Raw genomic sequence first — 12,037 nt, 5'->3', positions numbered from 1 at the left:
CTTCCTTGCTGAATGGCTAATGGCCGATATCAAGTAGGAAATTGACATACACTGGTTTGTTAATATGAAAGGCAGGTCTGTTTCCTACTATTTAATCAGCCATCGGGGATGCAGTTCATCGGGGTCTCGACAAGCCGGGACATTATGCTAATATCTGTGCAATAGATTTTACTAAAGCATTCAACCTCATCAACCATACAACGGCCATCAAGAAGGCCATTTAACTTGATGTAGACCCTGCGATCATTCCTGTGATATATAGTTTCCATTCTGGCCGCTATCAAACTCTCCGTTACGTTGATTCAAATTTATCCTCTGAACAGCTGATTTGCGGAGTCCCCCAGGGGACAAAGCTTGGTTGGCTGATTTCTAGTTTCCTCGGTGGATATAGGAGACCAGTCCTGAAGTGTTAAAAAAGGAAAAAAATGCGATTGCACAAATGTCAAAGCAGGTCACCCTTTATGACTCGCGATTATGCGGGGTCTGCAAATAGCGAATTCATGAATAGCGGGGTTCGATTGTAAATGATTATCATGTGCTTTTTATTTCTATTATCCCCCCCCCGGAGGGAGGGAGCGGGATATTGTAATCGTCTGGTTTGTTTGTCTGTTTGTTTGTCTGTCTGTCTGTTAGCAACTTTATGGCAAAACGGCTTTAGCAAACACTCAAATTTAATCCACAGGTGGGCAATGAACCTTGGACGACCCCATTAACTTTTGGGTCCAATTGGATCAAAGGTCAAGGTCAAGGTCACGAAAAGATCAAAATCGTTTTTCGCTCATAACTTCGTCAAAAATGATCTGATTTACTTCAAACTAAGCTTATAGTGAACCTTATTCTATTTGTCACTTATAATCCCACCAATTCCTACAGTGAAAAATTCATTTTTCAAGATTTGCATATTTGGTCCTTGGATTCAAGCACCAGTTATTTGTAAGGTCAAATTTGTTTTAGGGATTTTGCAAGTGTTGTGCTTTGCATGACGTCTTTCTTGTTACTTCCAAAAATCGAAGATTTTTCAAGTATATTGGTTGGTCTTGTTTGTATGTATGTCAATCGCCTACAGGTCACAATTTCAAACCGATCTTCACAAAACTTCACCACCTGGAAGAGTTCGTCATAAGCAAGAAGCTTTTTTTTTTAGGTCAAAAAGTCGACAGGCCAAATTTCTAAAATTGTCAATTTTCATCCAATTGACTTGAAATTTGAAGAGGATTTACATATTTGGGAATTTAATTCAACCAATAATTTTTTTGAGGTCAAATTCGTTTTTATGGATTTCGCAAGTACTCTGCATGACATCTTTCTTGTTTGTTTGTATGGATGAAGTATATATCAAAGTTGTGGATGGATTTGGATGAAATTTGGGAGGCAGGTTGGGTGCTTTAACAAGGACAAAATCATTACATTTTTGGTGAAGATCTGGATACCAGAATATTTTAATTGATTCTTCAAGATTGAGAGATAGGGTTAAAAACTTCCTGGGGGATGGCCAGATGGAGGACCCTGGAGTACTGCCGGAAAATGGACGCAGCGACTCGCTCCGGCGCATGCTCCCATACCTGACCTGACAGGACAGTACATTTATTTATGTGGGATACAAAGTAATTGGTGTACAGAGTAGGTGGAGACGAAGGCCGAGGCGACACATACGAGAAAGCACAGATGCTGTCAGTGACGTCCATTCAGTTGACGCAAATGTAGTGGTATTTTAATAGTGACAACGTATTTGCGAAACGACGTCAACGAGGGAGATGTAAATTGGGGTATTACTGCGTAAGGAAACGTTAACGGTAGATCACGGTTTGAGTTTAGGTTATAATCTGATAATTGGAGTTTAGAACTGAATTATTGAAGAAAATATTTGATTGTTATTGTTAGTCCAAGTCTGTTTTCATATATGTAGTCGAAGGAATTTGAGTCGATAACAACAGTCTTATTTAAATTATTTGGTTAAAGATATTCTGTTTTATTTCAGTCAATTTTGAAGGACTCTGCTGTGTCCAGACGAGCTAAAATGTCAATCCCAAATACAAGTTTATAATGGCTGGCAAGGTTGCTCGAAATGTGCAAAATCCCCTATCAGCTGTTTATCCTGGGTTTGAATTTCGGGCCAGGTATAAACTGCCATCTTGATGTTTTGCAGGAAGATTTATCTGTTGACTTGCAATTGGTCACTGGCTTTGACACCAACACATTTTTATTACAGACCCTAGGCATCAAAAAGCTACAAATATCGAACAAACTGGAAAATCCTCTTTATCTACTATTTACCTTTATTTATCTGTTTATCTACACTTGCTATTTATCTGTATTTGCTTATGACTCCACCCTCTGCCTTGACATCCCTCATCCCTCAGACAGATGGGCTGCACCCTCTTCCCTCTCTTCAGAACCTGAAAAAAAATCACATGCTGGTCCAACATGTGGAACATGTCTTTCAATCCTGACAAATCTTAGACTTTCACGATTTCTCTCCAAAAGGACAGTCTGGCAACACCCCCTACCCCAACCCCCCAATCTACTTTCTTAACAATACTCTTGAGGAAGTTCAGTCATTCAAACTCCTGGGTCTATCTGTCAGCCATGATCTTTCTTGGACAAACCACATTTCAAAGTTGGCCTCCAAAGCCAGCCACTGACTGGGGTTCCTCCGTCATACAAAGTTCTTCCTTGGCACACCCGAATACCTGTCCACATACAAGGCCTTTATCCACAGCTTGGTGGAATACTGCTCTCCCCTCTGGGCTGGCTCTCTGTCTCACATCTTGCTTAGCTTGACGCTGTGGAAACTAAGGCCTTCAAGATCATCGGAATCTCCCACGGTGAAGCTGAGTCTATGAGCTTATCAATTCTCCATCGCAGACAGGATGGTGGTGTCTGTCTTCTACCACCTCCTTTCTGATCGTACACCCTCTGCTCTTTCTGTGTTTTGTCCCTCCCACCCCCATATTTCTGCAGGGCTCACAGTTCACCATCAGCCCCTCTGGTGAAACTACCTAAATCCAGGATCATTGCTCACCTACACTCATTTCCTCCTCTTTTTTTTTTTTTTTTTCCTGCCTGTGGAATGAACATCCACATCCTCTTCGATCTCATTCTTCCCTCCAGGTCTTCAAGACAGCTGTTCACCACCATCTCAGATCACCCTCAATCCAAAACCATGATATTTTGTACCCTTGTTAACCCCACTCAACTCCCCCCTCCTTCCAATTTTCTAGTTTTCCCTCCTTGGAGTTTAATTCTGTATCTATCTTGTCCACCCCACGTGTGCTCTGTATCCATCATGGCCAACCCATGCATGCATGTTTTGCATCCTGTTTTTGTCTGTAATGCCCTTATCCGTTCAGTGTACAAGCTCGTCCACGAGCCTCGACTATGTATACAAAAAGAAAAGTTTCAAATGCAGCACCTCACCACCATTAGAGCATTTAAATTGCATCAGATATGGCAATAAATGTGAATTGTTGCTTGCAGATTGCCAGCTCGATGACAGTCGACACCATTTGCATTTTTCTTCCTCCATCCATACCCCGTTTTAGAATCCCGCGTGGGCACGGGCAACTTGCTGGTGTATCAAATATGTGTACTTTCCATGAGAAAGATGTTTAAGTTGGTCTCCTGTCTTCCAGCACTGGTCATTGATGGTCATTGAAGATCCCACAATGTCTTTCTCGAAATGTAGGAGAGTTATTTATTATCAGCACCCTGAACAGAGAAAAAAAATTCCTGCTACTTTCAGTTGATTCAGTACTGTCCAGCCAGATTGTGAATTATTTGGATTACTAAATGCTTTCCCCTGCCTACCTCACCAAAAAGTGGGAATAATTGGCACCGTTAAAGAATAAGATTTTCCCCAGTAGTCACGACGAAGTAATATATTATTTCTTGGTACAAACATCCAGACCAAAATTCCTGGTACAAACTGTTTTTCTATTATTTCATTTTAAATCTGTTTGCTTTTATTAATTCACTATTTTGTTTTAAAACGATTCACTTTGTTATATCATCTGAGGTTACTTTTATTGAAGACACCAGATTGCATTCAAATTTAAACGGATGCACCCCTTTGAGAGTGTGTGACTGAATGAACATCAAGTGGTTCTTCACAACAGATGCTGTAATGTTCAGTGTGGTGTTGGCTTCGGGTTAGGGTGGTGGCTTGGGATCCGAGGGTCCTGAGTTCAAGCCCCGTTGACTGCTGAATTAACACCAGGGGGTTGACCAGGCCTTTCACCCTTCCGAGGTCGACAAAATGAGTACCAATGTAGCAGCCAAAAGGCTGCACACGAATGGAAGGGGTATTGACCGATTTATCAAATCTAGTATTTGTGTGGTGCAGGTATGATGGGCCGAATGGCCTCCTCCTGTGCAAAAATTTCCTTCCTTGTAATTCCTTGGATTTGTTTGAATATGATGATACAGTGAAAATAATGAGCTCAATTGTAGTGTGCACCACGATGGGTTTTGTTGTTCCTTTTGTATATTACCACTGTCTGACTAATGTGGTGTTGGGTGGATTTTCCTGACACAATTTCCATCCCTTTCTCGGACCCCAGTTTTGAAATGTCGGTCGCTTGCACCCGGAGCCTGTCTGCCCCACCAATGGCACAGGACACACGACGCATCTTGTCTCAACACCTGGCATCCTACAACTCCTGGGCTCTCACAGGTTGGTTCTTGACGAATTGCAAAATAATAAATTGGTTGATGAATGGCAAAATAAGAAATTGCAAATATTAGTTTTAACAGCATTGTTACAGTAGAAACCTGTTTTGTACAGTCACCGGTACAGCCAGCCACCTCTTTTATATGATTAATATTGGTTGTTCTCGGCTTTCTGCACATGTTTTGCTGCAAAAGTTGGGTGTTTGTTATCATGTTAAGAGCTGAATGTTAAAGTTGAAAGATCATGAAGGTTTCTATGTTGGGGATGTGAAGTACTGTTACTTTGTGGGGAAGGGAGCTGTGGTGGAAAATAACTCAATTTCCACAAGTTGAATCAGCATACAAATGGAGAATCTATAATTTCGTATATACGGAGGAAGAACATTGAATGATTCACTGAAACATTCAAATGGACTTCACTGAAACAGAAGCCTGAAGCAATTCCTCTTGTACACAATTTGACATTCCAAAGAAAGAGAAGGTGATAAGCATTCGGCAAAATAACTCAAAACTGCAATATGTGTCCACTTTGGGTGGGAGGGAGAGAATGACACAATCATGGCAAAAGTTACAGTGTTATCAACCAGGTTACCCTGTTTCCATGCAGCAAGCAAGACATTTCTTCAAAGTAAGATATTCCTTTTATCAATATGTAGGTCAAAAGACTCTTGGGAAAAGGAAAACATTACTGACAGCCAATTCGACGATGGTACAAGAATTAAATTTATAACATACCAGCAACATTATAATTGAGAGTACATTAATATAATTATTTTTCTTCCACTGGGCTGTTGTCTATGTAAGGCTCCAGACACAATTTGTGTTTGCGTATATTCTTAGATTGTTCTGAACTGTGTTAAGTACAGATGTGGTTAGAATATGGTGTCTGCGAAGGGGACGGTGTTGTCCAATTTAGATGATGGTGAAAAGTGAAGAGTTGTGGTTGTGGGAGTGTGGGGGGGGGGAGGGGGTGTTCATAGTTCACAAAGCATGGATGACGATTCGTGACATTTTATGGTGTATTATGTAAGAAATGCTGGGTCAACTGTGGGATCAGAAATCGGATATTTTTGAATTTATTTTTCGTTTTTTTCTCCTTTTGCTTAACGTTTCCCCCATATTCACTCCCTTGACTCCTCAGGGCATTCTCACTGATCGTGATATGCACAACCACAGCTGTGGAGAGGATTCAACCCATTTCTTTTGAGAGAGAGAGAGAGACACAGACACAGACACAGACACAGACACAGACACAGACACAGACACAGACACAGAGAGAGACAGAGATCTTTTTCGCTGTGGAAACGATCTGTGCTTCATGGCATGAGCTGCTTCGATGTGCTGTTGTATGAAAGGCTCAACCTCAATGAGCAAAACGAAGGAAATACTGTGTTGTATGAAGGACTCGACCAGAAAGCCAAATCGTGGAAAAAGGAGAGGGAGGAAGAAGCGAGCTGTGCTGTTCTGAGGATGAAGCGAGGTCAGTGATACCTCTGACCTGAACTGCATTGCTCAGTGAGTGGTGGCCTGCTTCAAAGTGGTTGTCCTTGAGAATGAGGGGATGGATGAAGGGGAGAGTTAAGGACAGCACTCAAGACGAGCTGTCTGTATGATGCAGAGCGAAATGACCTGGCACTTTCTCTTTTTCTTGCCAACTGCCGCTCACACTATCATGGATGAAACCACAGGCAGTCCTCTTCAAACAGGCCTGAAACCCATTCCCTCCTTCATCTCCGGTTTTATTTGAGTTCCCTGCAATATATATATATATATATATATATATATATATATATATATATATATGTATATGTATATATGTATATATGTATATGTATGTATATATATATATTTGCATATATTGTTGAGGCTTGGAAAAGAGATAACAGAGGTAAGCACAAAACAGCAGGGAGCAGAGACATTACGAGATCTGTGGAAAGGTGACGGATAGGGCAGGGTACATGGGGTAAACGATATGGACACGACATAAACTTTCAGGAAGGAAAGCAGGGAATTTGAAGTAGGTTTGTTGGGGTGGATAAATAGGGGCAGAAAAGATCATGGTTTTGGATGGGCAAAGACAAGAGATGGTGGTGAACAACTGCTTTGAAGACCTGAAGTCAAGAGTGGGATGGAAGAGAGTGTGGGAATTTGTTCCAGAGGTAGGAAAAAGAGGAATGAAAGAGTGAACGTGATAGTCCATGGGCCAAACCTGATAATTTGACCCATCGGTACCATCTCTGGTGACAAAGGCTCACTGTTTTTTTTGATAGTTTCGGACCTACATATGAGGAATTGAGGTGACAGCAGAGTGAAATTGGCAGCTTTTTGGTAGTTTTCACCTCTCAAACATCACCCTACCGCTATATTTTGAAGACCAAAATTTCGGGGTCGGGGAAACTAAAATGACTGTAGTTTCGCTCTGGATGGGTCAATCTTAACAATATATCACTCATAATGTCTGTATATGTACCCTCTATCTTAATCAAGAATGTTTATGGAAAATATTTCATTATGTCGGTCACCAGAGGTCAAAAGGTCACCAATTTTAGGGGTTGCCCAAAATTGACCATCGGGCAAGTCATGTTGCTTGAATAAAGTAACAAATCACCCAATGGTGATTTAAACACTTGGAATGCGTATTTTAGAGGTCTTCAGATGATTCTAAGGGGACATTATTGAGTTGCTTTTGCAAAATTTTATTTCAGAGCAATTGATTTTGAACCTTTTCTTGGAAATGCCTAAAATCCAGGGTTTCGGGGGTAGGGGAAACCATAATGACTGTAGCTTTGGAGTGGATAGGGCAAATTTGATAATCTACCACTCAAATTGTATGTCTATGTACCCTCTATCATAATCACATTAGATTATGCAAATTATCTCCATATGTAGGTCACCAGAGGTCAAAAGGTCACAAATTTTAGAGGCTGCCAAAATCGTCTTTAGCACAACTTATTCTACGAAAACAAAGTAGTAAAAATGAACAAAAAGTAATATTAACTTCCAGAAATTATATTTTAGATGTCTTTAGGTAATGTTGAGGGCTTGGAAAGTAACCTCAGTATTTTGAGTTCTCAATCTTCATCATCATCATCATCATCATCGCAATCTGATTCAATATCAACTGTCATCTTTAGTTCATCCTCCTCATTTTGCTGGTTTTCGTAAGTTTGTTATTTACACATCGGCGTACATTTCAACCCATTGCCTATGCAGCCACACCCTCCCTTTTTGCAAACTCGTTTGCACTGGCAGGCCATCATTTCCAACACAGCTTCAGGTGCCGGAGTTCCGGCCATCCAGTCGATGGCAATTGAACTGCTATCATCTTTTACCCATCCATTTCCTTCTGGATCAGGAATTACTGATTTTGTCTCCAGGCTTCGCTTCCAAATTCCTGCCTGGTAATTGGCACAGAGGGCATGCTTTGTTAGACTATCTTTACAAGGTGGAAGAAGGTTTGACTCTATTTCCCCTCTTTTGGCAAAGAAAACCTCATATCGGAGTTGATTTACCTGTGCAGTTTTTGTGGACGATGCATACATAAGACATGTGAAATGTTGCAAGGTATCAAACATTTGATCTGATATCTCCCATGCACTTCCAAGGTTGGAGAAGGCACATTGGAATTCACTGTTTGATCGCATTTTGTCCAGTGGTCCTGTTTTTCCTCGCCCAACAAAATAACTTAGTGTCACATCCAGTGTAAGCATGAAAGCCGAGAAGTGCACCACATAGTTCATCTCCAAGGGATAACCTGAGTAGGGAAATGCCCATAAATTGAGTACGTGTCTTTGTTCCCCTCTTTTGGGACAAGGTAGCCAGAATGTCCTTTGCAAAGGAAAGTAGTAGCACAAATACATCTGTGTCCTCAGAAATAACAATTACAGTTTGATATCCATTGTCAGCAGCATGCTTCACGTGAAGTATTAACCATGTGTCTGCCTCTTCTTGAGAGGACTCAAGTTCACCCATTTCACAACTACCACCGATCAATATCTTGTCACATCTTATGCCACATGTCACGAGAAGAACTTTGTCTTTGATCAGGCTCCTCTTGTTTTCAGTTTTCCAATCTGCAACCAGAAACTCAATAAGTTTTGTCTTATTGTCAGCTTCTGACAAGAAGTTCCTCCATTTTTTTATTTTGTGCCCTGGTGCAATGCTGCTGAATTTGATGTCGCTGCCTGATCCCCTTTTGAGCCTTTCTGCATTCTTGATGGAGCTTTCCTTATACACATCAAATACAACATCTATCCGTTGACTCATCGCACCTTCCCTCAAGACAATTTTCAGGACAGACGTTGAAACCTCAACAAATGTGCTATTTTGCACATTTAACTTCTGCACAACACTCATGCCATCGATAATGCATGCTGAGTTCTGTGGGAGGGTTTCGACAGGAGGTACGCTTTCCCCAATTTTCTTCATTAGTGCTGCTTTTTCAGTCTTCCTTAGCAACCCGTCTTGACTTGCCAACGCCCATGGTAATGGGCCTAGTGGATGAGACAGAACCTCCTGCATGTCCAGCTCATGACCTTGTGCGATAACAATCATTCTGGCAAAAAGATTGCGATCTGCTCGTAGGTTGACCTCTTTCCCTTTGCATTGCACTTTTTTGTACAAACATTTGCAAATGTCTTTAGCTTTTGCTTCTTAATAGTTGTATGGAAATCTACAGCATCCTTTTCAAGATGATCAGTCTTGAACTTCTGGTACGCCTTTTCGCCAATCATTTGAGCAGTGAAAAGATCCTTCTCAACATCTGCTGGGGGCAATGCGCCGGAAGAAATGTTCATGAGAGAGTCCTCTTCTGATCTGTAGGGATTTATTAAAGAGTTCTGAATAAGATCAGCGAGTGATTGGACGGCTGACTCGTCTTTTTTAATTCTCTTTTTCTGCAAATCCGGATGACTCGTAGTGGAGGAACGAGTTCCTAGCATTGCTCTTAAGCGATGAAGAAACATGCTGTGGTATTCGGCATTTACGTAATAACAACGAATTGCACCCGGGTTTAAGCTAAAGCCTCTTGTGCCACCTGACATCTGGGTATCCTTATTTATTGTTTCTTTAATTGTTTGGTCCACTGGTATTTTGCCAAACGGATTATCAGCTCCTATTTGAACAGAAAATCCTCCGCTCATGAAGTATTCATACATTTTATAATGATGAATATCTAACAACAACATTTGCGCATATTAGAATGTCAAATATCTGGCATAGTTTAAAGTTTAAACGGTCATACGCGAAAAACATGGGATCATGTCTCTGATTGAGGCCAGGTTCAAAAGTCAATCCCCTTCTCTTGTTGCCCACAACAAACCAAGCACAACCTCGACCATATCGAGATAACATATCCAAAATGCTGATAGGCTGCCATTGTCATTCTTGAGGAAGGCGCAATACTGTTGGAAAAGGTGAATAATGCGAATGCATAAAGCATAAGACATGGCATCATCTCTTGTCTCATGAGATACATCACTGGCAAAGTCGTTTAGAACAGTTGAAAAAGACCTTCCCCTACCCACGAAACCCTGGATTTTAGGTATTTACAACAAATGGTTCAAAATCAATTGCTCTGAAATAAAATTTTGCAAAAGCAACTCAATAATGTCCCCTTAGAATCATCTGAAGACCTCGAAAATATGCATTCCAAGTGTTTAAATCACCATTGGGTGATTTGTTACTTTATTCTAGCAACATGACTTTCCCTATGGTCAATTTTGGGCAATTCCTAAAATTGGTGACCTTTTCACCTCTGGTGACCTACATAATGAAATATTTTGCATAAACCTTCTTGATTTAGATAGAGGGTACATAGACAGACATTATGAGTGGTATATTGTTAAGATTGACCCATCCAGAGTGAAACTACAGTCATTTTAGTTTCCCCTACCCCCAAATTTTGGTCTTCAAAATATAGCGGAAGGGTGATGTTTGAGAGGTGAAAACTACCAGAAAGCTGCCAATTTCACACTGCTATCACCTCAATTCCTCATCTGTAGGTCGTAAACTATCAAAAAAACATAGTGTGACTGCCACCAGAGATGGTACCCATATCTGGTCTGGCCCATGGACTATGAGCAGTAATTCCTGATTTTGGTAGTTTCACCAGAAGGGAGTTGCTGGCAGAGCTTGAGTGACAAAGACCACTGACCTGCCTGCGGTGAAAGAGTGAGACCCAAAGACTCAGCCTTATCATGCGAGATACCAATGATCCTAAAAGCCTTGATTTCCACAGCATAAATCCGAGAAAGGTGTGAAGCAGGTGCACCAGCCCAGAGGGGAGAGCATTGCTCCATCAGGCTGTAGATGAAAGCTTTGTATGTGATCAGGAGCTCAGGTGTGCCAAGGAAGATTTTGCACGACGGAGGATGCCCATTCAGCGACTGGCTTTGGAGGTCAGGTCAGGTCAGATTATGGGAGCATGCGCGGAGCAGCGCGTCACTGCGTCCACTTTCCACTCCAGGGGCCTCCGTCTGGCTATCCCCCAGGCAGATGCCTGGGCCATCCCCATCTCCTTGAGATGCCAATCAACCTGCTGCAACCACAAGGAACGTGATTGGCCCATTGGCCTCCTCCACTCACGAGACTCCCTCGCTGAGAGAATCTGGTGAGCAGGATCAGCATCAGCAAAATGAGTCACATGTCCATACTGCCGCAGCAGACACTCAGGACTATGCAGGTAACAAATCTGATTTGAGTCTCTCTCAGTAACCGCTTGCTCGACACAAAAGTCCGACAAGCAATAGCCAAGGATTCTCCAAAGAGACCTGGAACCAAAGGAATTAATTCTCCATCTCAAATCCCTGGTCAGAGTCCAAGTCTCACATCTGGAGAGCAAGACTGGAAGCACCAAGGACCTGAAGATTCGGACTTTCATTCTCCCGCACAGGTATCGACAGCGCCACACCCAATGGTCCAGTGAATCCACGACTCCCCAGGCCCGACCCAGAGGTCTGTTGACCTCTGGCTCACAGCCAGCAGAGACATTAATATCATTACCAAGGTAAATTAATATCTCCATGACCACAACATCCTCACCACAACGTGTACATACAAGATGTCATTGAAAGACTGGATCTTAGTTTTGACCCAGGAAACCCGTAATCCCAGCAGCTCCGACGCTTCATTCTGCACCTCGAGGGCCATCAAAATGATATCCAGTCTCCAAAAAGATGACTTCATCATCTGCGAAATCAAGGTCAGAGATATTGACATTCCAAAATGATGCACCGCAGCTTTATCTCTCTGACATCCTCCCCAGAATCCAGTCCATACAAGTGCTGAAAAGTTTGGGGGCAAGTACACACACCTCTGAAGAACTCCAGTAATAATTGGAAATAAGTCTGAGATGGTATCACCACATCCC

The 12,037-nt window shown here is 41.9% G+C and overlaps 1 protein-coding gene across 7 annotated transcripts in view; it reads left to right on the top strand.

Annotated features, from left to right (window-relative positions):
- Positions 1-12,037, top strand: part of ATPAF2 (ATP synthase mitochondrial F1 complex assembly factor 2) — a 204,771-nt gene that overhangs the window by 178,152 nt on the left and 14,582 nt on the right. For all 7 annotated transcript variants that reach the window (XM_085892724.1, XM_085892717.1, XM_085892722.1 and 4 more), the window contains one exon: positions 4,560-4,672. In XM_085892724.1, coding sequence (XP_085748850.1) covers positions 4,560-4,672 — 113 coding nt within the window. The remainder of the gene's footprint in view (positions 1-4,559; positions 4,673-12,037) is intronic.

Source organism: Eptatretus burgeri, chromosome 8, assembly GCF_056783735.1.
Source record: "Eptatretus burgeri isolate ZD-2024b chromosome 8, Ebu_testis_v1, whole genome shotgun sequence".
NCBI lineage: Eukaryota > Metazoa > Chordata > Myxini > Myxiniformes > Myxinidae > Eptatretus > Eptatretus burgeri.
Note: the sequence above shows the minus strand (reverse complement) of the source record. Positions and strands in the feature narration are given on the sequence as shown.